General features: G+C 39.4%; 1 protein-coding gene across 4 annotated transcripts in view; it reads left to right on the top strand.

The window, feature by feature from the left end:
• HELZ (helicase with zinc finger) overlaps window positions 1–21,058 on the top strand; it is an 87,191-nt gene that overhangs the window by 5,242 nt on the left and 60,891 nt on the right. For 2 of the 4 annotated variants that reach the window (XM_035342326.1, XM_035342327.1), the window contains exons 2-4: window positions 14,692–14,919; window positions 16,706–16,742; window positions 20,110–20,234. In XM_035342326.1, coding sequence (XP_035198217.1) covers window positions 14,710–14,919; window positions 16,706–16,742; window positions 20,110–20,234 — 372 coding nt within the window. In that variant the 5' untranslated portion in view covers window positions 14,692–14,709. The remainder of the gene's footprint in view (window positions 1–14,691; window positions 14,920–16,705; window positions 16,743–20,109; window positions 20,235–21,058) is intronic. The other 2 variants (XM_035342329.1, XM_035342328.1) reach the window with 2 other exon arrangements.

The raw sequence follows: 21,058 nt of genomic DNA on the forward strand, positions 1-21,058 counted from the left end.
TTTTTTTTTTTTTTTTTTTTTTTTTCTTTTCAAGTACACATTCTTTTGTAAAATTGACAATATAACCAAATTAAATGAGATGATACTTGGCAAGTTTGTGGCATTTTCCAAGACATCGGTAGAACAGAGAGGGTTCACAAAAATGTGTTTTAATTTCAATTGTTTCAATATTTTTAAGTGTATTTTTTTTGATGGCAAAGTATGGTTGATTGGGACAGCCTGGGGATGCTGGGCCGCTTGCTGGTGCTCCGCGGTGAGGAGCTGGTTTGGCACGTGCAGTTGGATCTTAGACGCGGGCAGAGCGTTGGAGTGACCGTCACCATCCCTGCCTCCCCTCGGGGTGCAGACCGAGGGGTTCAGGCTTGGTAGGCTTGGCTCTTAGGGCATACAAGTTGTGAGTGGCAGAGGCTGCGTTCAGCTTTCTTTGTTGAGCTTTAATTAGCAGAGCAGTTTTTCTTTATTGGTAAGTGAAGGGATGTTTTGTGTGTTACTACTGATAAAAGTGAGTTCTCTTTGTAATACATTATGAAAGCAGAAATTACATTTTTCTTGAGCTGAAATCAAAGTTCTCTTATCACTCCTTGCCTATGTGAATTTTTTAAACCACAGAGTGTGTATTTCCACTGCTTTAGTTTGTGTGGACACTGTGCCATTTTCAGTGAGGAGGTGCTCCTGGGCTTTGGGACCTGTATTTGTAGGTCTGGTTGCAGGATGAGGGCTGCGGCTCGGGGACACCTTGTGCTCAGGGGTTAGACTCATGGACGAATACTCATCTCCAAGAAAAATGTAAGTAGCAGTGGCCAGAAGGGTTGAAGAGCTAATATTTCAAATTGACAAGGTACAGGCATAGTGCTTGAGGGATCTGGACAGTGTGATGCAAATCACCTCACCTGTTTATGCCTCCTTTTGAAGGAATTTAAAATAGGAATAGCGAATCCTACCAACTTGTAGACAGTTGACGCCTGGGGATGAAAGAGGCCATATAAGAGCCAGGCAATATTATTACTGATGTTTTCCAACTCTGTTAATTTAATAGTCTGATGAAATATTTTCTCCAATGCATGCAATTATATTTGTTACTAAAATTGGCTTGCAATTACAGCTGGATATTCTTTCTGGCATTCAGTGTTTTCTTTTTAATTGTTGTTTGGTACCATTTTTGTTTGCTACTGCACTTCATTCTGGGTGTTTTCATTCTAGCAATGCAGCAGCAGTTACTGGAGCAATTCAGATTTTTAGTTGAAAGCCCTTGAATCTTTCACCTCGCTGGTATTCCCTCTTGAGGTCAGTGGTACCTAGTAGCAGGAGTGAAATCTCAATTAGAAAAGTGTTTTGTGATAATTTAAATCCCATCCCCTGCGTGCAGCCTGAATAACTTGGGACAGCCGTGGGAGCTGGCTTGGAGAACGAGGAGGGATGGTGGTGTTCTGCCTTACCGGAGGGGTGCAGGAGCTGGATAGCTGGTTTTTCCTCGGCCTTGGGGACCAGTAGGCCAAGGATTTTAGCAGATGTAAATCCTGGCCTTCCCTTCTACTGCCGTTGTGTCTGGGGAAGGGGATCCTCAGTGTTCCTCTGTGCCTAAAGTTTCTCCCCCATCATGGGGGAGAAAATGGCAAATTCGCTATTCGCAGTCCTCCCTTCTGCTCACCTACCATTGTTGTTTGGAATTATTTCTTACTTCTGTTGATGTAGTCCTAAGGCAAGACCCCGTTATCACTACGTGACACTTACATTTTCCCTCTTTAAACAGACGTATTATGGATCAGATTATCAGAACAAACAAGGCCTTCCTTTTTTTGCTCTTGTTTGTCTTGCTGTTTCTTCTGAGGCCTTTGACAGTAATCATCATTTCTCTTTATGTTTATCAATGTCATATTTAAAATAGCATACTTTGTATGTTGAGTTTTGTAATTCCTTTGTAGACTACTGCAATTGTCTTTTTTTTTTTTTTGTCCCTCATGGAAGGAAAGAGAGAATACTGAAAAAGAGACTGCTTTTTCAGAACTTTGCACACAGCATTGGCATGGAATAAAAAAAATAAATTGCTAAGGAATGCTTGGTCTTCTGGGGACTTTGACTAGGAAAGTAAACACTTGTTTTCTTCTAGTGTTTGGGGGCTGGTGGTGGAAAATAACTAAACTTTATAGATAGTGAAATTAGGAGTCTGCAAGGTCAGGCTGCTCTACAGAAACAGGCCTGCTTCTGGTGATTGTATTATGGTGGTATTGATATGTAGCTCAAGTTCCGTATTCCAAAACAGTCTCACTCTCTGAGCTTTCATCTCCTCTTCACACAAATGTTTACAACATGAGGTTTCAACCAGAGGCAATCACTCACGTGGAACTTGGAAAAGTGAATATTACTGTAGGAAAAGGAGTCCTTAGGATTGTAAGCAGGCAGATTGTAATTACCCATGGGTGCGATTTTTTTGTTGTTCTTACATTTCCATTGCACTGATTTTTAGAGTTCAAAGATGTTTAATGTGGCTGTAACATCCAAATATTTCTCTGCATTTTCATAAGCAAATTAATTGTCATCTATCTGATATCTAACTGGCTATTTACCCAGTCTTTTCTCAGAATCCTCCAAAATAGTAAACAGCAGATTCATGACAGGAAAGCCGGGTAAAAAAAACACTACAGGTTTCAATCTTATTCCTTCCTAAATGTAATTTTATTGTGCTGAGAGGTTCCATTTAATGACTGAAACACTGGAGTGGTTGCTATTGCCCCATCAGTGTCCTGCAGGAGCACCAAACTGTCACATTTTCTAAGCTGCATGGAATCTTCGTCAGATGTTGGAAGGCTCCTTCTAGTCTATCCCTGCACTCCACAGCACTTCCAAGAAGCGGTAGGTACGCAGTGCTGCTGAGTCGGTAGGAAGAGTTTTTGTAAGTGATTTTATGTAAAGAGATGTTTACGAGTTGTTACTGTAAAGTGCTGGGTGTTTGTTTCTGTTAGTCTCAGGAAGTACCACTTGTGCTAAGAATGGCATGGCTGAAGTGGATGGGTTTTAGTCTTTGGGTTACATGTGGTCTGGGGAAATACGTTTCATCATCCGTTCTACTTGTAAGCAGAAGGAAGGCTAATGATTTGCAGAGCGCTGATGACTAAACGCTGGAAGAAACGGAGTTGTAGAATGATGTTACGTAAAGAATTCTGAGTGTTGGAGGGGCTGGAAGTAAAGCGAAGAAATGTGAGCAGTGCTTGGGTTGGCCTAAGCTGGTCCTGTTAGGGTAAGTGTTATTTAGAAACAGCCCTTCAGTCTGTGAATTGCACTTTTTTCCCATAATTATATATTGCAAAAATACTGTATTCATCAAAACACTAAAAATTACACTGCCTAAATGTGCTTGGAAAGATTTTTCAGAGCCCTTCAGACCCCACAGCAAAAGGGAAATACGTAAAAACAAGAGTTGTTTTTGAGAAGCTGTTGTTAGTAATGTGGCACAAGTGTTTAATTTGCTGGAAAATATTTAGTGGTTCAGCAAACCAAGAAAGTAGCAAATCTTTGTGGACATAATAAATGGAGAATGCCACAAATGAAAAGCGTGGTGGTTTTGGCAGCATATAAAATAATGCTTCTTCCTTATATATCTTCTCGCTTAAGATAATCTATATGTTTTTAAAAAATGATCATTTCATTTTTGTTCTGGGGTAATGTGGGGAGGAAAGGGGCAGTGTGCTTCTGGTCCCAAGCATCCCATCTGAACTCCCCATCGGCCAGGTGGGATTCCTGGCTGATCCCTTGCAGCTGATCCTCTGCCATCCCGGGAGCCAGAATTTGTTGGGCTTTTCTCATCCTCTCCGCAGGGAGGTCGCGGAGGGAAAGGTTTTTGTACCGTACTTCTGCATCTGCAGTAGCGCAGTCTTGTAGCTGGGTGCTGTGGGTGTCTTACACAAATTACAGTTGTGATAATAGTTGTTGGGGCTAATGGTTTTGAGGTAACTGTACTTTGGCCATCCTTAAGACACTCTTGCATTTGGACTGGTGCAGGACACTCATTGTGATGTTGGAATTGACTGATATTACTGTATTCTTGTGTATATTTGTTTGGCTAGGCTAGATGCTACTTTGTGTTTTTGTTTTTTTTCCCCTTCCCAAAGCTTTGTCAGAATTATTCTATTAACCACAGTAGGATCGTTACTCACTGCCGCTGATGTCTGTTCTTTGAGTGCAGTTGAAAATAGTGGCTGAATCTCTAATGCTGATTTCAAAAGGAGTGAGTAGGCCGAACACCACTGGGGAACTTGTGTCGGTTTGGATACCGGTTATGGGGTTTGCTGTGCAAGGAGAAGTTGGGAATCCATGTCCTATTCTCAAGAGAGTTCTAAAATTGAATGTCTTTGTAGTATCATGTGCCTGCATTTTAGGAGAGGAAACAGGGAAGTTATAAAAGCATTATCTGGATGCAGGAGGGTAATGTCATTAAAACAGGGAATTAGCAGAGTATTTCCCAAACCAGGCTGAGCTATATTATGCCTTATTATTTGAAGCACAGTCATGTAGAGATGGATTTCAAAGGTTATTTACAATAAAGATAGCAATTTTTAACGGTGAAGGTTAGTAACTCTGTGAACTTCCCAAACAGCACAGCAGAAGTGTCACACACAGTTACACAATAGGTACGGTTTGGGGAAAGGCGTTTGGAGTATCTGTGGGTGGCATCCTTGTGCTATTAAATCTGGTATGGTGCGACCCTTTTGTGCGAAGCATAGTACAAGCGTGCATCAGAAAGCTCAGTCCCAGGATTATTCAGTCCTACAATAATGTGAGTTCATTGTAATGCTGCGATGAGCACTTAAGTGTACTGAAAGGAAACTTCTATGTTCTGTGTCACAACCTTCTGGCATGTTTCTGTGTTCAGTTTGTGTGCCGTGCATTGTTAACTGATATTCAGCATGAAGATTTTTGCATTCTTTTGCCTCTTGAATGGATTGAAAGAGTTTTGCTTCTCAAACAGAAAATGAACTTAGTGTTGGATTTTTTTTATTTATTTTTTAATTCATCCAGCCATACAATATAAACCTGTAGCAGCCGCATTCACACCGACAAACTAAGCTGTGATTTTCAGGTAGATTTCTTAGGCATGGATGTGGTGCTTTGCAATACTGGGACGTGTCGAGACTGCAGAAAGTCCTTGTTTGAAAATTTAAGTTTGACACTTGAGAAAAGACTCTTTCAGCATCACTACAAAATCCTTACTAAGCAGAGAAGACTTGGATTGAGCCACTGAGCTTTGGAGCTATTTCTCTGCTGGGGAAAAACCAGAAAGTTTGTATGGGGTTTTCCAAAAAAGGAAGGATTTACTGCGGTAAATCATTTCCTAATTTTAAAAATACTTTCATTGCTGAAATCCAAATACAGGTTTATTAGTGAAAGCTGAAACTCGAACACAGGACAAAGTTAGGAACTGCTAATTCTGCTTCTGTCTCTGAGAATGAATTTGTGAGCTTTGGCAAATGAAGTGTGTAAAACTGCCGTGTGAGTGGGAAGTTCGGTGAGTGTCGTGGAAAAACTTCTGTGACATACGTTGTTGCCTTTAGGATTCTGAAATACATTCATAAATACGATACGTTGCATGTTGAAATGATGCTTGGGAATCTTCTTTGACTCCCCTTTGCATTCATTGGTGGTAGAGTTTTGTACTCACTTGGCATTTTGAAAATTAATCGATGTGTTTAGTCATATGTGCACAGATGTAGCTATATTTCATACAGCAGACGTATTTCAAAAAGTACTTTTGGCAGTCGTATGACTCAGTGGAGAAGAGTATTGGTAACTGCATGACTGTAAATCCTTCAGATCAATGGCATTCACTTTTTTTGGTCAAAATTATTAAACATTACATTGTGAAATGTGCAGACACTTAAGAACAAGGCCTCGTTTTGTTATTCAAGTGTTTAAGAAGAGAGAGGTTCTGCCACAAGCAGGTTATAGTTTGAAAAGCTGCGGATTGTGATCTTTTAAACAACCTTTAGGATATGAATGCTGTGTTCTCCTGGAAAACGTGTTTGAGTTTGGGAGTTGTAGGTTGGTCCCGCTCCATGGAGAGTTAGCTGGCTCTGCTATACTGATTTTTCCCTTTGTTTTTTTCTGGTAAATTTCATTAAGAGAAGCAAAGATTAAATTACTTTTCGAATGCATTTTTTTACAGTAAGTAATTGGTGATGTTGTTATGGGGATAAAATGGTAACCATGAGACAATATTTCAATTAAAATGCCCTCATCTTGGATAAGTGTGAGAAACTGTACCCCAAAAAAGCGGTAAGAACATATATGGAAAAAAATAATATATGGGATACAAACTGCTGCTGTTAACCGGTGATTATGAAAGATTGTTTACGTGAGGATTTTCTATGAAGGAGCCAAAAGAACTTTAGGTGGGGCAGAAGCACCGCCTATTACATGTTACCTGATGCACTATTACATGCTCACTCATTTCAGTTGGCTGTTACTTGCCAAATTCTAATTATTTACGTTGAGATTTCCCATGGTAGGTGTCTATCTCCAGCTAAGTTTCTGGATGATGTGAAGTGCTCTGTCAAGATAATTGAGTCTTTTCTAAAATTTAGGCAAAAGTAAAATATTTTTCTGTTCACAGTAAAAAAAACAAACAAAACCCCCGCTCCTCCCTCCAAAAAAAAAAACACAAAAAGCTTATGTCTATAGCTCTGCTTTGCAGAAAGATGAGTTGTGCTATGGTATGACGTTTCTGCCAAGGATATGCTGCTTACCAAGCCTGCGTAAATCTGCTCAGCATTGGTTAAATTAGTTATCTGTGCAAATCTAAAAGATCATCCCTGCAGTGAATATACATCAGCCGGAGCTAAGTGGGATTTCCGTACAGTTTGAAGGCTAGGGTTTTGCATTCCCCCAGATCGCTCCCTGGTACGATTTTGGACGCAAATGAGAGCACAGAGAATTCCCCGTCTGTATTCCCAGTAGCCAGTTCTTCTTTCCTGCCGCTCTATCTTCATGCAGCACCGGAGGAGGCAGTGACTTGATTTAGACAGTGCCAATTGTAGGTATCTGCAGGATACGTAGAATAAATGTGAAGACGGGCATGGCTGAACAAGGAGATTGAGGTTGGAAAACACTGGCATTAGAAAGAGAGAAATGGAGGGGAGGCTCCTTTACATGGACACGTATGAATTATTTTATCATGCCAATACAGCTGTTGGGTAGAACAAAGTTTTGTTGTTTGCATAGATTGGGAAGTTTTTAATAAATGGAGTAGGAAATAGGGAGGAAAAAAAGAGACAATTCACATTTAAGCTATATTTTTGCTATATTTCATTTCAAGTTGATGAAAACATGAAAATACAGTTCTGAGAACCAGATTTGAGCAGCATGGAGTAAATCAGGCCTTAGGCTGTGTGCCGAAATCTTTAACTACACGTTCATTAAGCAGCAGCCTCTGCTCGGCCTGCTCATGGAGCCACTGGGAAATGTAGTGCGTGAGTAGTGTCTTTCAGGGCTGTAGCTTAATGCAGACACATGGGAGGGCCAACGCAAGCTTGTACAGAGAATTTTGTTAGTACACAGCTTTTGAGTATTGAAGTATTTGTAACGTAATTGTAATGTATGCAATATTTTCTGGTTTTGCTGTGTGTAAATAGGACTCTTGTACCTGTCGGTTAGGGATGGCTTTCAGACAGGGTAAAGACACGCCAGGTAGGTGATGATGTGCTTTGACTTGCCGTGTCTTTTGCTTAGTTCCATCAAGACAGGTAATGCTTTTAGACAATGGTGTTTAAAAAATAAACAAAAAAATGCAGGAGGTGAGGATACTCAGGATCTTCACGTGGCACATAGGGTGGTTATAAGTGCTGAGGCCAGGAGTTATTTTCAGATTTTGAGCCAAAGATAGCCAGGTTGTCCACACGTAGATGCTGCTTCCGTTTGTCTATGTATAGTTTGTCCTTTTTGCTGCTACTTCCAAAGTGAAAATAGATTAGTAGAGATACTAAGGTGTTAATAATCACTTAATGAAATGTCTGTTCTGAAATGGTAGCTGGCATGCAATAAAATCTAACTTGTTACCATCTGTGATGTATGTGAAATGATTTAAAGAGCACAGAGGGTTCAGATGCAGAACTCATTTGCTCTTAATCTCAGTTGCTGCTATATTTGTGGTGCTGCTGTTACGTGAATGGTAAACCACCCACAGATGCTTGTTCCTTTTCCAATAACTGTGGAGGTGTGTGTTCTATGCATTAAGTTTAGAGGATCATGCTCAAGGCTCAGGTTATATGGCCAGAGATCCCTTGTCCTCCTAACTTACAGTCCTGCCTTTCTGGATTTTTTTTTTGGTGTGTTTTAAGGGGAAGGACAATCTAAGTAATTAATAGTAGGGGGCATCATGAACATCTTAATCATCGGAAGTTTTTTTTTCCCTACCTGAACTCGAGCATATCATGTTCTTTAAAGGCAAATTAGCAGGAGTTCTTGCTGCTGTTATGCTGTATAATAAAACCTTGAAAGAAGCTTTCCTCGTTCTGCATGCTCCATTTCAGATTTAGCATCATTTTTGGCATGTAAAGTAGGGTCATTTTGCCTGGAGTTGTACAACATTAACCAGGGTAATTCAGTTTCTTTAGAAAACTGATTAGATAGTCCTCTCTCAAGGGTGGAGACATTGTATTTGTTCTGTAAGGTGTGCAGTACATTTCTGAGCGCCGTGTAGAACTAACATTGCTGGACTCAGCCGTAACAGCAAGAAATAGGTGCATAACAGCTCTGCAATTATGTTCTTGTTCTTTTTTTTTTTTTTTTTTTTTTTTTTAAAAAAGGCAAAAGCACCTTTCCTATTATTCTTTTCTGCATGAAAGAGGCACTGTCCTTTCTCTGTGTTCCGTTAAGTCTTTCTTATTGACGTAGCACACCATCATTACCTACTCTCATTTCGTTAAATGATTTCTGAGTGTGGGATTATTTATGATGGCTATGCCATGACATTAGGAAAGTGCATTTTTTCTGTGTGTGTCTGTAAGTGGCTTCTGTACTTTATTTCTTCTTGTAGGCTTGAGTAAAATGTTTTTTGTCTTAAGGCAAAGTAAGTTTATTTTATATTTTTACGTAAGGAAAGTAAATACGTAACTTTATTTTACCCTTCTGAAAGCAGCTGAGTGGTATTTCAGTATACTACAAAAACAATTACATAACGCTGTGTAGAGGTACAGGCATGCCTTAAGTAGGGATCACTAGAGATGCCAGAGCAGCTATATAACGTGGTTTAGCAGTAGATAGGTTTATTATTCCCTGCTTTATTATGTGGACTGACGCACACAGTATGTTTGCTGAGTCTCAATAGATGAACTTCAGTGACCCATCTTTATTTAACTGAAGTGTTGTCACAATTGCAGGTAAGGTAGCCAGCAGTGTTGCTGTGCAGTATACTTAATGTATTTTACTTAATCCAGATTATACAATGAACCCAGATCTTTCTGTGCCTGTGTAAATTTAAGCATGTAGTCAGTCTTTTCCTGATAATTTTGAGGGAAAGGAGAAGACTTCAGTCTCAGGCTTGTGTCCTTAGCAGCTATAAGACTTCCCAAATATTAATTTCTTGTATTACAGAAATAATTTGCACATTTTTGAGGCATTCGTATGTGAATTGCTCTCATCTCAATTCTACCAGAAATAAATTTCAAAAAGTTGTGCAAAGTTTACGGCTTGCCTAAAATATTTGGAAACTGTTTTAGTGAAAGCTGGAAACTAATGGGTGGGTTCTTCAGCTAAACTAATGAATGCAGTGTTAGGGTTTTATTACTACAACCAAGAAAAATAAGATTTTTCTTTTACTAGCAAACCATGTTTTGGAACAGCACTCTGTCTGGGTAAATGGCAGGGCATGGCAAGAATTGTTGGGGTTACTGATCTCTTTGTATCAATAGGAAACTGAATGGTAAATTTTCCTTTCTCCCATTGGACCTAATATCCCGAGTCTCCTGTTACATATTTTTCCTAAAGCTCGCAGCTTCTTTGAGACCCTCTGGACTTCTGTGAAATTCACGTTGGCCTTGAAGTTCAAAATTTATTGGGAAAGGGCAGAGCAACCAGCCTCCAAAATAAATCTGGCAGACCTCTTGCTTCTTAAAAGCAGTTGCTGAGACACGATGATAAAACAGCTGGCTCTTCTTTAAGAATTACCTGAATTTATTGTGTGTTCAAAACTTCTGTCCAGTTTATGGGAAGGGCTGAAAAATGACATGCTAGGAAGCAGCGTGGTCACCGTCTGCATTTCCTGAGCTGAATTCCTGCTCTGCTTTCTTGGAGCCTGTATCAGCCTGACTGCAGCAAGCGATGGAGCGGGAAGCCCTCTCCTCTCCTGCACTGGGGTGCCAACAGGATTCCTTTGGCAGGGAAGATTTGGGTGCTCGTTTCTCCCAGCAGAACTATTTAAAGGTTTGGGCTTTGCTCTGTGTTCCCCACAGCCACGGGGCCCGTTCAATGCGCGAGTCCCAGGATGCGGCGCTGGAAGTGGAATTCGGCTCCCTGTGAGCTCCCACCCCTCGCACGGTGGGACTGCAAGTTGAACATCATCGCTTTAGCATAAATCTTTACAAGAGATGTTAATGTCTGGTTAAAATATGCAAATATTTACTGACTTGTCTACTGTTTGTCAGCTTGGCATGCGAGACCTTGGATCTGATCCTTCTGTCTTGGCAGACATTGGGAATTTTGCCAATAACATTAATAGGAACAGCATTGTGCCCTCTAATCTGTTTGTTTATGAAGTACAGCAGGAGTTATCTGGCTAGATGCTTTACAGTGAATTGAAAAAGCATCTGTTTGAATTTTTTTAGGAACTGGCACTTACTTTAACTTACAATTATCTTCATGTACGGATCCTTTGGTTCCATCAGTAAACTGTGCAGCGCAAAAGCGCAGAGTCATGAGTTAAACCGCTCTGAAATACAAAAATCTTAGATCGCGATTTTCTCTTCTATGCTGATTTTTAGTTTGCGCTTGGACTAATCAGGCTGTGGAGTAATTCTTGAAAAGCATCCTTTGCCCCAAGCAGGCACAGGGTTTGCTTCGCACTGACTGGCCGCGTGGGTCATGCTGTTCACAGCTTGTCCTCTGAGTTGGCCCTTCTGTCTTCCCCAGCCCCCTCTGTGGATCTAAAGGGGAAATGTGCAGTTTTACTTGGGGATTAGCGTTTAGTTACTCTTCCTTTATTTGTTTACAAAATCTCATTGCAAAGAAGGAGAAATGCTCATTAGGAATATTGTCCCAAAAATCATTAGTAGGGAAAAAATCCCTCTCAAATCTCAGGAAAAAACCAACCACCAGGGGTTGAGTTGTACCTGTTGGAATTAACCAGATCTAAGCAATGGGGACAACAGATACTTTGTGGAAGTTGAGCTGGATGGGACTCGGCCTTCAAAGGAATGTAGATCAGTCAGTTTCCTCCTGCTGAAGGAGTTTTTGCAAGGCACAAGGTACGAAGCCAGGGTTCGATCTCTGGATTAGTTCGTGGGGAAGCGTTGTGTCGGCTCCCATATGGCTCTACTCAACACGAGGCTTACAGGTGGAATTCACAGGTGCTGTGCTTAATGTTACTTAAACACATTATTAAATGCCTAAATCAGGAGCCTTCCTTTAGGCAGTGGCACTGCTGTGAGATGATTCAAAGCTGAGAAGTGCTTTGAATCGACGGCTGATGATAAAGCCACTGTTGATAACACATTGTGGCTGTAATTCTAAGGTAGGTCCACCTGTCTGAGACGTGTAGCTTCAGGTAGTGGGAATGGGCCTGTTTGCTGCTTCCACAAAATTCGGAAGATGCATTCAAATTTGCTATTAGAATAAATTATTACTCAAATTTGAATTGCAACTCTTTTGGCATGCAGTTCTCCAGCTGCTTTGAGAAAATGAATAATCTTGACATTTATTCTGCTACATGTTTAGTATTTTAATCTCAGTTTTACAGGCAGAAAAACTGAAGTGCATAAGTAATTAGCTCAGTTTTGCGAAGAGTTGGGAATACGGCACAGACCTTGTAACAATTCTGCTTTCAAATCTAATCTGCAATCATTTCTGCTCTTGGAACGAGTGTAGAAATTCCAGTTTTACATTTGAAATTTGAAACCAAGAAACACTTGTAGTATTCCAAATGATTTTCCCTTAATAAGTGTCTCCTTTCCTTGGATGTTAAAATGTTAAAACTTCTGAAATAATTTTAAGCATGGGTAGGTCAGGTACTATAATAGACTAGATTTTAAAAAGGCATGTTTTTAATTCACGTTCACACGATTTAAGTCTCAGTCACTAGATTAGATGCAGCTCAGGCGACCCAAGCCAGGACGATGGGTTTTCACAGAGTCAGCGGGAAGAGGCGAGTGCCCCCAAGGAAGACTTCAGAGCAGCCAGACTGGATCTGAAGTAGACGGTGCAAATACCCAATAAACGTGCGTGTTTGTGTCTGCGTGGATATTTATGGAATCAAAATGGAATCTCAGAGCATGAATTTATCATTTCCGCTACGTTGTCTGCATACGTTTTTTTTGTTATGATTTGTTTATTTAAACAAATTATGCTGCAGTGACTCCCTGCCTGTTATGTCCCATGCTCTGTGACTTCAGTGTCTCTGAAGTTACTCTGAAATACTGATGGTGTGACTCAGTTTGGCACAGTTATCCAAACAGCCTGGTCCTGACTGCGCTGAACTCCACTTAAGCAACAACCTGTGGATCATGTTAAGGTCAGTGACGTCCCCTAATGTGCCCTCTAAGTCTACAAATTGACCAAAGAAGTTGTGCGGCCTCTGCAGTACAGTAGGCCGCTGCTGGGGGTGTAAAACCTGGCTTCTCCTCATACTAGTTCAATATTTGGTGCAACAGCCAGCATGGGATGATTGATAAATATCATGTTTTTCTTTTCCGTGGTGCCATGCTGGGGCAAAAGAGGGCTGGGTAGCACAGCTTCCAAATGCCTCTTGGCTTTGCTGGCCAGGTCTGTTAGGGTAGGATGTGTGTATAAATACTTCTACTGGAATAAACACACAGAAGCTCTGCGGAGACTTCTGGTCAAAGGAATTTTGGTTCTATGTCAGCCGGGAAGTGAGGAAATCAAAAATACAGCAGAGTTCATGAAGTGCTCTCTTTTCAGTCCCCTAGGAGGAAAACAAAGCATATGGGAAAAGCATCAATTAACTGTTGTGTTACTGGGAAGCAAACCCTAGATTTGTAAAATTCTGTGGCATCAAATTTACTAAAATTTTTAGTTCTATGTAGAAAGGATCCTTTCATAAAGAGTATAACAGTACCTAACATTCGTATAATTAAAAATACGTGCTAGTTTAAGTGATCCAACTGAATGCTTTTAATATTAATATAATGACTCCATAAATGACTTTTCTCACACAGAGAAATGCAAAACCTACATGCTTGTGTTCCTCCACCTTTGGGAAGATTTATAAAAATTTCTCATCTCCACCAATGTAAATTTGTAAAAGAGAATAAGGTTTAAGTCAAAATTGTCTGCAGAAATCAGTGTTCCTTTGCATGTTTGTGTTGTGATGCTGAAAATCAAGTTTTAGGAATGGTGTCGAGCGCATAGAACACTGCCATAGAGTAAATTAAACTTTTTGTTTACTTTTCCGCTGTATATTGGCTTAGTTATGTATTAATGAGAAAAGTGGGATAACAAAGAGGTTTTTTTTTTGTATGGAACTTGTGTTTATTTGGCTATCAGACTGACTTCTTAAAGTTACTTGATCTTAGATTGCTTAAAAATATACAAATATGAAGTATAAAGGAGGTCTTTAGCAATGGACTTTTGAAGGGAGAGTTACTTTAGTTATTTTCGGTGACCAAGTTGATGGATCACCATAAAGCTTGATAGTGTGCTGCTGCTTAGCAGACAACGTGAGAACTCTTGAGTTTTCCTCTTCCAGTTACCAGAACACGTTTTTGTCAAGTCAGCTCTGAAGTGTCCCTAGAGACACAACCTTTATTTAAACATATCAATGACGGGATAATGTAGACGGGGATCTTAGAAAGGTTTTGCTTTTCTACTGGTGGTTCAGGCTGTGGATAACCGCTTGTCGCAGTGTATTGGTGGATGCTGTTGTTTGTCTTCTATATAGATTTGTGTCACCATTGCTTCACTCCCCTTTCACCCCCCCAGTATTTACTTTTAAAATTACTCGAGAAATTCTGTTGGCAAGGGGCGCAGAGGTGGTGGCGTGGCAGGGTTTGCTCAGACACGAAAAGAAAGCCCCCAACGGAGATTTGCTGTTGGCCTCCCATCCATGCTCATCAGTCCCGTGCCTCGGGTGGGAGAGCGATGCTGTGCGAGCGGAGGTGGCTGCCAGAGCAGGACTGCGGGTGCAGGGAAGGGTGGATGAGGTGTATCCAAAATAGCGGTCGTGTTCGCAGTGAAGACCCACCAGCAAAGCATGTAAAGCCGTAAAACTACCGCTTCCTTTCTTACAGTCAGTCATGGGCTTAACTGTGGTCTTGAATTAAACTCAGAACTGAGAGCCAGGAGGGATGGAAGTAGGAGCACGGAGAAAAGAGTGGGAAGAGGTCAGTTAGAGGGGGATAGGGAGCGGAGGTGGCATACACCGACGGGGATGTGCCGCAGCACCTTGAGGTGGGATCGGAAGTTGGTTGGCGACTTGTCCCTGCCATCATGCAGCTAACCAACGTTTTGTCATCCCCTCTGCCCCCACTCTAGGATTTCTGTCCCTGAGTCATGGCAGACAGAAGACCAGAGAAGTCATGTGAACAAGCATGTGAATCCCTTAAGCAGCAGGATTATGAAGTGGCAGTGAAGCATTGCACAGAGGCACTCCTTTCCCTCAGCCAGTACCCCCCAGCTCACCTCCCGGAGGCATGCCAGGCAGAAATCGACCGCATCAAAATCGAGACTCTTCTGTATAGAATTGCTTCCTTTTTACAACTTGTGAGTGTGACTCTTTCATAGTATCTAGTGAACTGGAAAGAACAATCGAGTATCTTGTGCCATCAGGATTTAAGTAAAATTCAGCATTTGCCTGTAGTTGGCATGTTGGTTTGCCACAGAATTCTTCTTGCTAAAACATGTTTGAGGATTCTGTTGTGTAGTTTTCTCCGGTCTGTTTATTTTTCAAGATCGGGACTTCTAAATAGTTTGGGTCTGAATCACAGTTCCCCAAAAGAATGGAGAAAAAAAATTATATATATATATATAAACACATCAAAAAACAACAGCCTTAAATGTATTCCAGGAAGTAAAAATAACACATTTTAGAGTATTACTTTATATTCATATAATTATGCTGAATTACATACCAAATTACCTTATCTTTAAAGAGCATTAAATTCAGGTTACAACTCCTAGATGTTCAAGAAACCATTAAGAAACACCAGAATTCAGGCAACCAGTTCATACTTAATTTAGCTGCCTTTGCATAGCCTAACAGTAGTCTTTTAATATTTGATCACATACTAGCTTTCCATTGCTAGGCTAGAGCATGTCTGGTGAAAGACATAACTTTTAGTCTCTGGCAGGTTTTTCATAGAAATGTGGGAACTGTGAGCTTTGTAAAGGCTTGTAAATTCAAGGCAAGAAGCATGTCCCTGAATTGCAGGTGATCCCGTTAACCAAAAACATGACCTTCCTTGAACGCTCTAGAGTGCTACAGTTCCTTAAAGGAAAGGACGTTACAGTGATTAATATGATTTAACCTACATTTTTCCTTACCCTTCTGTTTTGAGAATGTTATTACAGGTTTACAGGGCCTTCTCCACCCTGAATCTTCACATACTATGGGTATGAACCCTTTCTTCCCACATGGAAAACTGTGGCCAAGTTGTAAGACCTCGCTGGGCAGCTTTAAATTAAGTCGTGCCCATCTGATTAAGCAGCATTTTTAAACTTTCTTTAAATAGATAGCTGAATTTGACTATTCCGTGAGCAAAACGAGAATCGGAAAACTTCTTAAATTAAAATGTGACCTATTGTCAGGGGGAAGAGATTCAGTAATAACTAAGGTGTTTTTTCTTAAAAAATTGGAAGTTGTGTTACTACAGACTGACTTCTCAAAATTATTTACACAGGATAATATACAGTTAGAGGCTTAGCAGTTCTGCATTTCTGACCTGGAAACCTCTGAAAATGTCATGAGGCACCTCTCTGAATGTTCAACATAGTGAAATTTGTTGCAGTAAGCCTTTAGGGGCTTTGGAAAATTCTTGGAATCAAAACCTTTTCATTAAAGACTTGGATTACATAAATACTTAAAGATTTTTCTTTTTCTTCTTAAAAATCTTGATTTTCCTTCTTTTTTACTAAAAGAAGTATTGTTTTAAATCACCATTGATAAGACAGAGTAAAATAAAGTACACCTTACAAATTCCGACAGGGTATTAGTGCAAGTTTAAAAAACACTGTCTAGAAAGAAAATTTTTATATCTTTTCCTAGGTGTTGTGAGCCACCTACAAAATACATACATAAGCACATACCTTTGCACATTCATGTACCTCTTTTAGAATGTCCATTTGCTGAGAATTTGAGGAAAAAGTCAGTTTTCTAAGAATTCATTTTATTATATTTGACATGTGACTGATGTTCTTTACATGTTCTACCCTGGAAAAAATCGAGGTAATGGGTTCTTAAAAGTTTTAAGAAACTTCTGGTTGAAGCATGTAGTTGTTTATGCTAACTGGAATAATGCTATTTTTAAACTTTTCGTGTTTTACCTTTCAGAAAAAGTATGGGCAAGCAGATGAAGACTGTAGGCATGGTATGCTTCTTTCTTTCTTTTATTCCTTAGTGTTATAAATTGCAGTCAGTTGTCTGAATTTTAAAATCTGGTGCCCAGATTTGTTAGTTTGCTAACAATGGATGTTTTGCTAGTTTAAAATTATGTATCTGTTTTATAATACTTTTTTTCTACTTCATTTTTTTAAGGAGATCTCACAACTTTGTAACTCACGTTCAAGTACCAGAACTAAAATACAGCTATCTTTGGCACAAGGGTACTGTTTGGCTAATAGATATTTTAGTGTACAGATACAGGACAGGTTGATAGTGTTTGGATTTTTATGGTGGTAAAGCCAGCTGCTTGTTCCATCTTCCTTCCTAGGGGCATTGGTTGATATTTGGCTTTGTATTTTAGGTGCTGATTTGGGGGGGAGGAGGAGAAGGAATGAAAGAATGATGAATGTAAATTCATCCCTATTTGTTAAAGGTTCCAAACGTGTGGCTGTGTCACATTTAAGCTGAGTCTTCTCTGTTTTGATTTTTTGTTTAATTGGGATGTTTTTAAAGGAATTAACCAACCTTGCTAATGTTTTGTAACTGACTTACAGTGAACATGACTCCATACTTAGTGAGAACGCTTTGCTTAGTTCGGTAAACATTGGATCAGAATTTATCAGTTAGATTTGGAAAGAAAAGCGGGGCAGATCCCACCTTTCAGTTTTTATTTCCTTAACTATTCACAAATTTTAAAGGAAATTTCCTGAAGCCGCAGTTCTGTTGAACGGACTATGTGATTTCTCTTGTGACATTCCTGCACTAGCAATGAAAACCTTTACAGTGTGGTGGTTTTTTGTTTGCTAGTTTTGTTTTTAAGTGCATTTGTCATCACTGATGCTCAAGTCATAGGCTGTGGAGTTTGTGGGGTTCTGCAGACTGCTTGTGATGGTTCACAAAGAATAACTATAAGAAGTAAATGTAATTTCAGTAGGTGTAGTTTTCCCCCATAGAAAACATTTAAACAAATTTTAAAAGGCTGAACATCGCTTAATCAATGCCATTCTTAAAATAGGTTTGTTGTCGTTAAAGCTGCTGCTTGTTCTAACTGTTGATACGTGCCAAGGGTGCAATATTCTGACTAACCTCACAGTTGTCTTTTATGGTGGCAAATAAAAGTCAGAGAGAGACATATGGGAAGATGAATGGTGGTTAAAGGAGGTAGGAAGTGGGATTCTGTTTAATGAATAGTGTTCTCATTGATGAGATCTGATGGGTTTGTCATAAGGGTAGCTGACATTCATCCGTGGAGCCTTTTTCTTCTCTTGGCATTGGCATGTGTGTCAGAAGTCAGTATCTCAAAGGAACAGTAGCATTAACTGTATTTTTTCTTTCTCTCACTGGATGCACGTAGAAGTGAGTGGAATAGGAACATCATTCTCTACTTTTTTTTTTTTTTTTTTTTTAATTTGAAAAAAGTAGAGAAATTGGCTTTCAAATGTATATAAGCAACAACAAATTGTTACCAGTGTGATGTTCATTTCCTTAATTCATCCCAGCATGTTCTGCACTTATTTTTTTCAGATCTAAAACTGAAGACATTTGTCAACTTCACACCATATTATTTCCCTATAAAAAGTGTGTGTGTGTATATGTGTACTCATTAAATAAAAATTAACAATTTGATTGGGGTTTCCTGTGTTGTGCTGTTACTAATTGTAGCCCAGCATTTGACGGCTCAGAGTATCTGTATCATTTATGATCCTGAAAGTTCTTGGGTTTAGTTTTCTTTGAAAAATCCTTGGGAAGAAAGAACCTTAATATGGACTAACTGGATTTCCTTGATTCTCACAATTTTTTTAAAGAGAATGTTTTTATTCAAGCTGCTGTTCCATCTTTTTACAAGCCTTGATATGTTGCATTCCTGTGACCATTTTATTTTAACCTTGAACGATAAATATATTTTGGAATAAATTGAGAAATACATGTTCCTTAGTGCTTGCGCTGTTGTAAGGAATGGTGATAACTTAGAATCTGTTAAATTATTCCACAAATCTGTAATAAAATAAATTAGTTCATGTGCTTCAACTTTTTATATGCAACTTCATGTTTTAGCTTGGTAGTACTGGGTGGTTAACGCTACGAAATATCATAATTGGACATCTAGTCTTTGAGGTTAAAATAGCAAACTGCCCGACATGCTGAAGCTATTTCTGGTGCTGCTGCTTCTGATTTGGGAAGTAAGCTCTATTTTTGGAACTGTGGTCAGTATCATCAGAGTGGTGAATTCAGAGTAATCTTTGTGGCGCTTTGTAAACAGCATTTAGTTACCAGTTCGTTTTGAAGGGATGTCTGGTTGTTTTTATGGAAGTGTTTTTGTGGAACTATTTTTTTCCTGTTGTTTCATGAGATTTCTGTTAATGACATGAATGTCTGAGTGAGAAGTTTTGATTTATTCTAAAATGTAATGCTGAAGTAGTGGCGAATGTAAGATTCCTGTTAGTACTAATACAAGCTGTTTGCATCGAAGGTCTGCATGAGTAGCAGTGTGAACACAGACGTTGATGTTGCCTGCAATAACACTAATACATATTTTAATTCTGTAATTTTAAACAACTGTCCCAGACTCCTTTTCAACTCATGTGCATAGCTTTACTAGCCTTTTAGTCACTCAGAAATGCTCTGCTTTTTCTGGACAGTTAATATACATGATTAAGTGTTACACCTCCTTGTCTGAAGCCCGACTGTATCATGAAATAAATCCTTTCACTATTGGAAGTGTCAATGAAAGTGTCTGTTTGGCTAGCTATCTGATCCAGTGCTAGAAAACATTAGGAAAGTTTTCTGTTACATAGAGCTTGTAAACTTCTGGACTCAAACAATCGTTCCTATATCCTGCACTTTACAGCATAAGTGAATAAAAGCCCTTTTAAAGTAACAGGAATTGACCACGAGGAGGTTTGCTATATTTGGAAACTACAGGGCATGCTTCTTGTGAGCATGAATGGATCTTCCTGAGCATGTTTGTGTTACTGAAAGGTTGTTGGTTGCTGTTTTTTTTTTTTTTTTTTTTTTTTGTACCCTTTCTGTGAAGAGGAGGTCCTTTGTGTCTGCGTCAGTTATTTGAATTTACCCTTTCCGTATTTAATTTTTGTCTATTTTAGCATGTAAACCTTACAACCTTTTTTTTGAGCTCATGTACAACATTTCTTAGATGGTGTGAGACAAGTTTCAAATTAATACTAGGCATGAGCTAGTAATACTTCCTTTCCATCCAAGCCATGTCTTTCACAGAAGCCACGGACTTAACTCATGTTTCAGACATTATTTTCATGTTAAAGGTGAAGGAAAGCTGTAGGCTTTATTTAAGTGTGTGCTGTGATGAAACTAATACTTGCTGATTTGTGTTGCAGTGCTGGGAGAGGGGCTGGCCAAGGGAGATGGATCTTTCCGTGCAGTGCTCTGCTGCATGCATCTTAAAGGGAAGCTGCAAATTGTGTCTAATGTTCTTTCCAAATCACTGATGGGTGAATCACTGGTAAGTGTGTTTGCTGTAAGCTATGTACCTTAGAAAGCAGTTTTCAGTTTCCTTTTTTCTTTTGGATGTATTTAATAACAAACTTCTGAACATGTGTTTGACTGACAGGTTGCAACAAAAATGTTTTTTATTGAAAAGACAAAGATGAGTCCATGGGCATGCATATTTAGTAAGGATACCGTTGTTGCATTGCCGGTGTTTTGGAGTTGGTACAAATTTTGAAAATTTTTTTGGTGGTTGTCTCTGAATAATGAAGAAAGGCAAAATAACTTGTGTATCTGGGCAATGTAATAAAGTAATGTAAACTTCAAACTTTTTTTGTTGTTTGGAGTGCACCTGACACCATTTTGCGTGCAGTTAATAAGTTTAATAAGTTTAGCCTTTGAAGCAGAAAGAGTATTGATAGGACTATTAAATAAATAGCTCCCAATAAGTTGTAAGAAAAAGAAAAGCTTATCAGGGATAAAAACAAACAAAGAAAACAAGAAAGCCTTGCATTTCAAGACAAGATGAAGCTTGGAGTTTAAAACTTCTATTTTACCCTTAAACTGTCAAAGCTTGTAAAGGTCTTCTTAACCCCATGCATGTAATTAACAGTGTTGACTCTTATGTGACTACTCACTTGGGGAAAAGTAAGGACATATGTAAGTCTCCAAAGATGATATCATATTAATTTCTGTAATCTAGGTTAAATAATAAGCAGTTCTTCACCATGAACTAACTGCTGGTGGTGCTAAATCCAGAAAAATGGTCTTAGCACAGCCAAGAGCAGCTCCTGTCAGACTGAGGAATGTGACATCAGAAATTGTAGGAGAGCCCATTAC

The sequence above is a fragment of the Oxyura jamaicensis genome, chromosome 18 (assembly GCF_011077185.1).
Source record: "Oxyura jamaicensis isolate SHBP4307 breed ruddy duck chromosome 18, BPBGC_Ojam_1.0, whole genome shotgun sequence".
NCBI classification, from domain to species: domain Eukaryota; kingdom Metazoa; phylum Chordata; class Aves; order Anseriformes; family Anatidae; genus Oxyura; species Oxyura jamaicensis.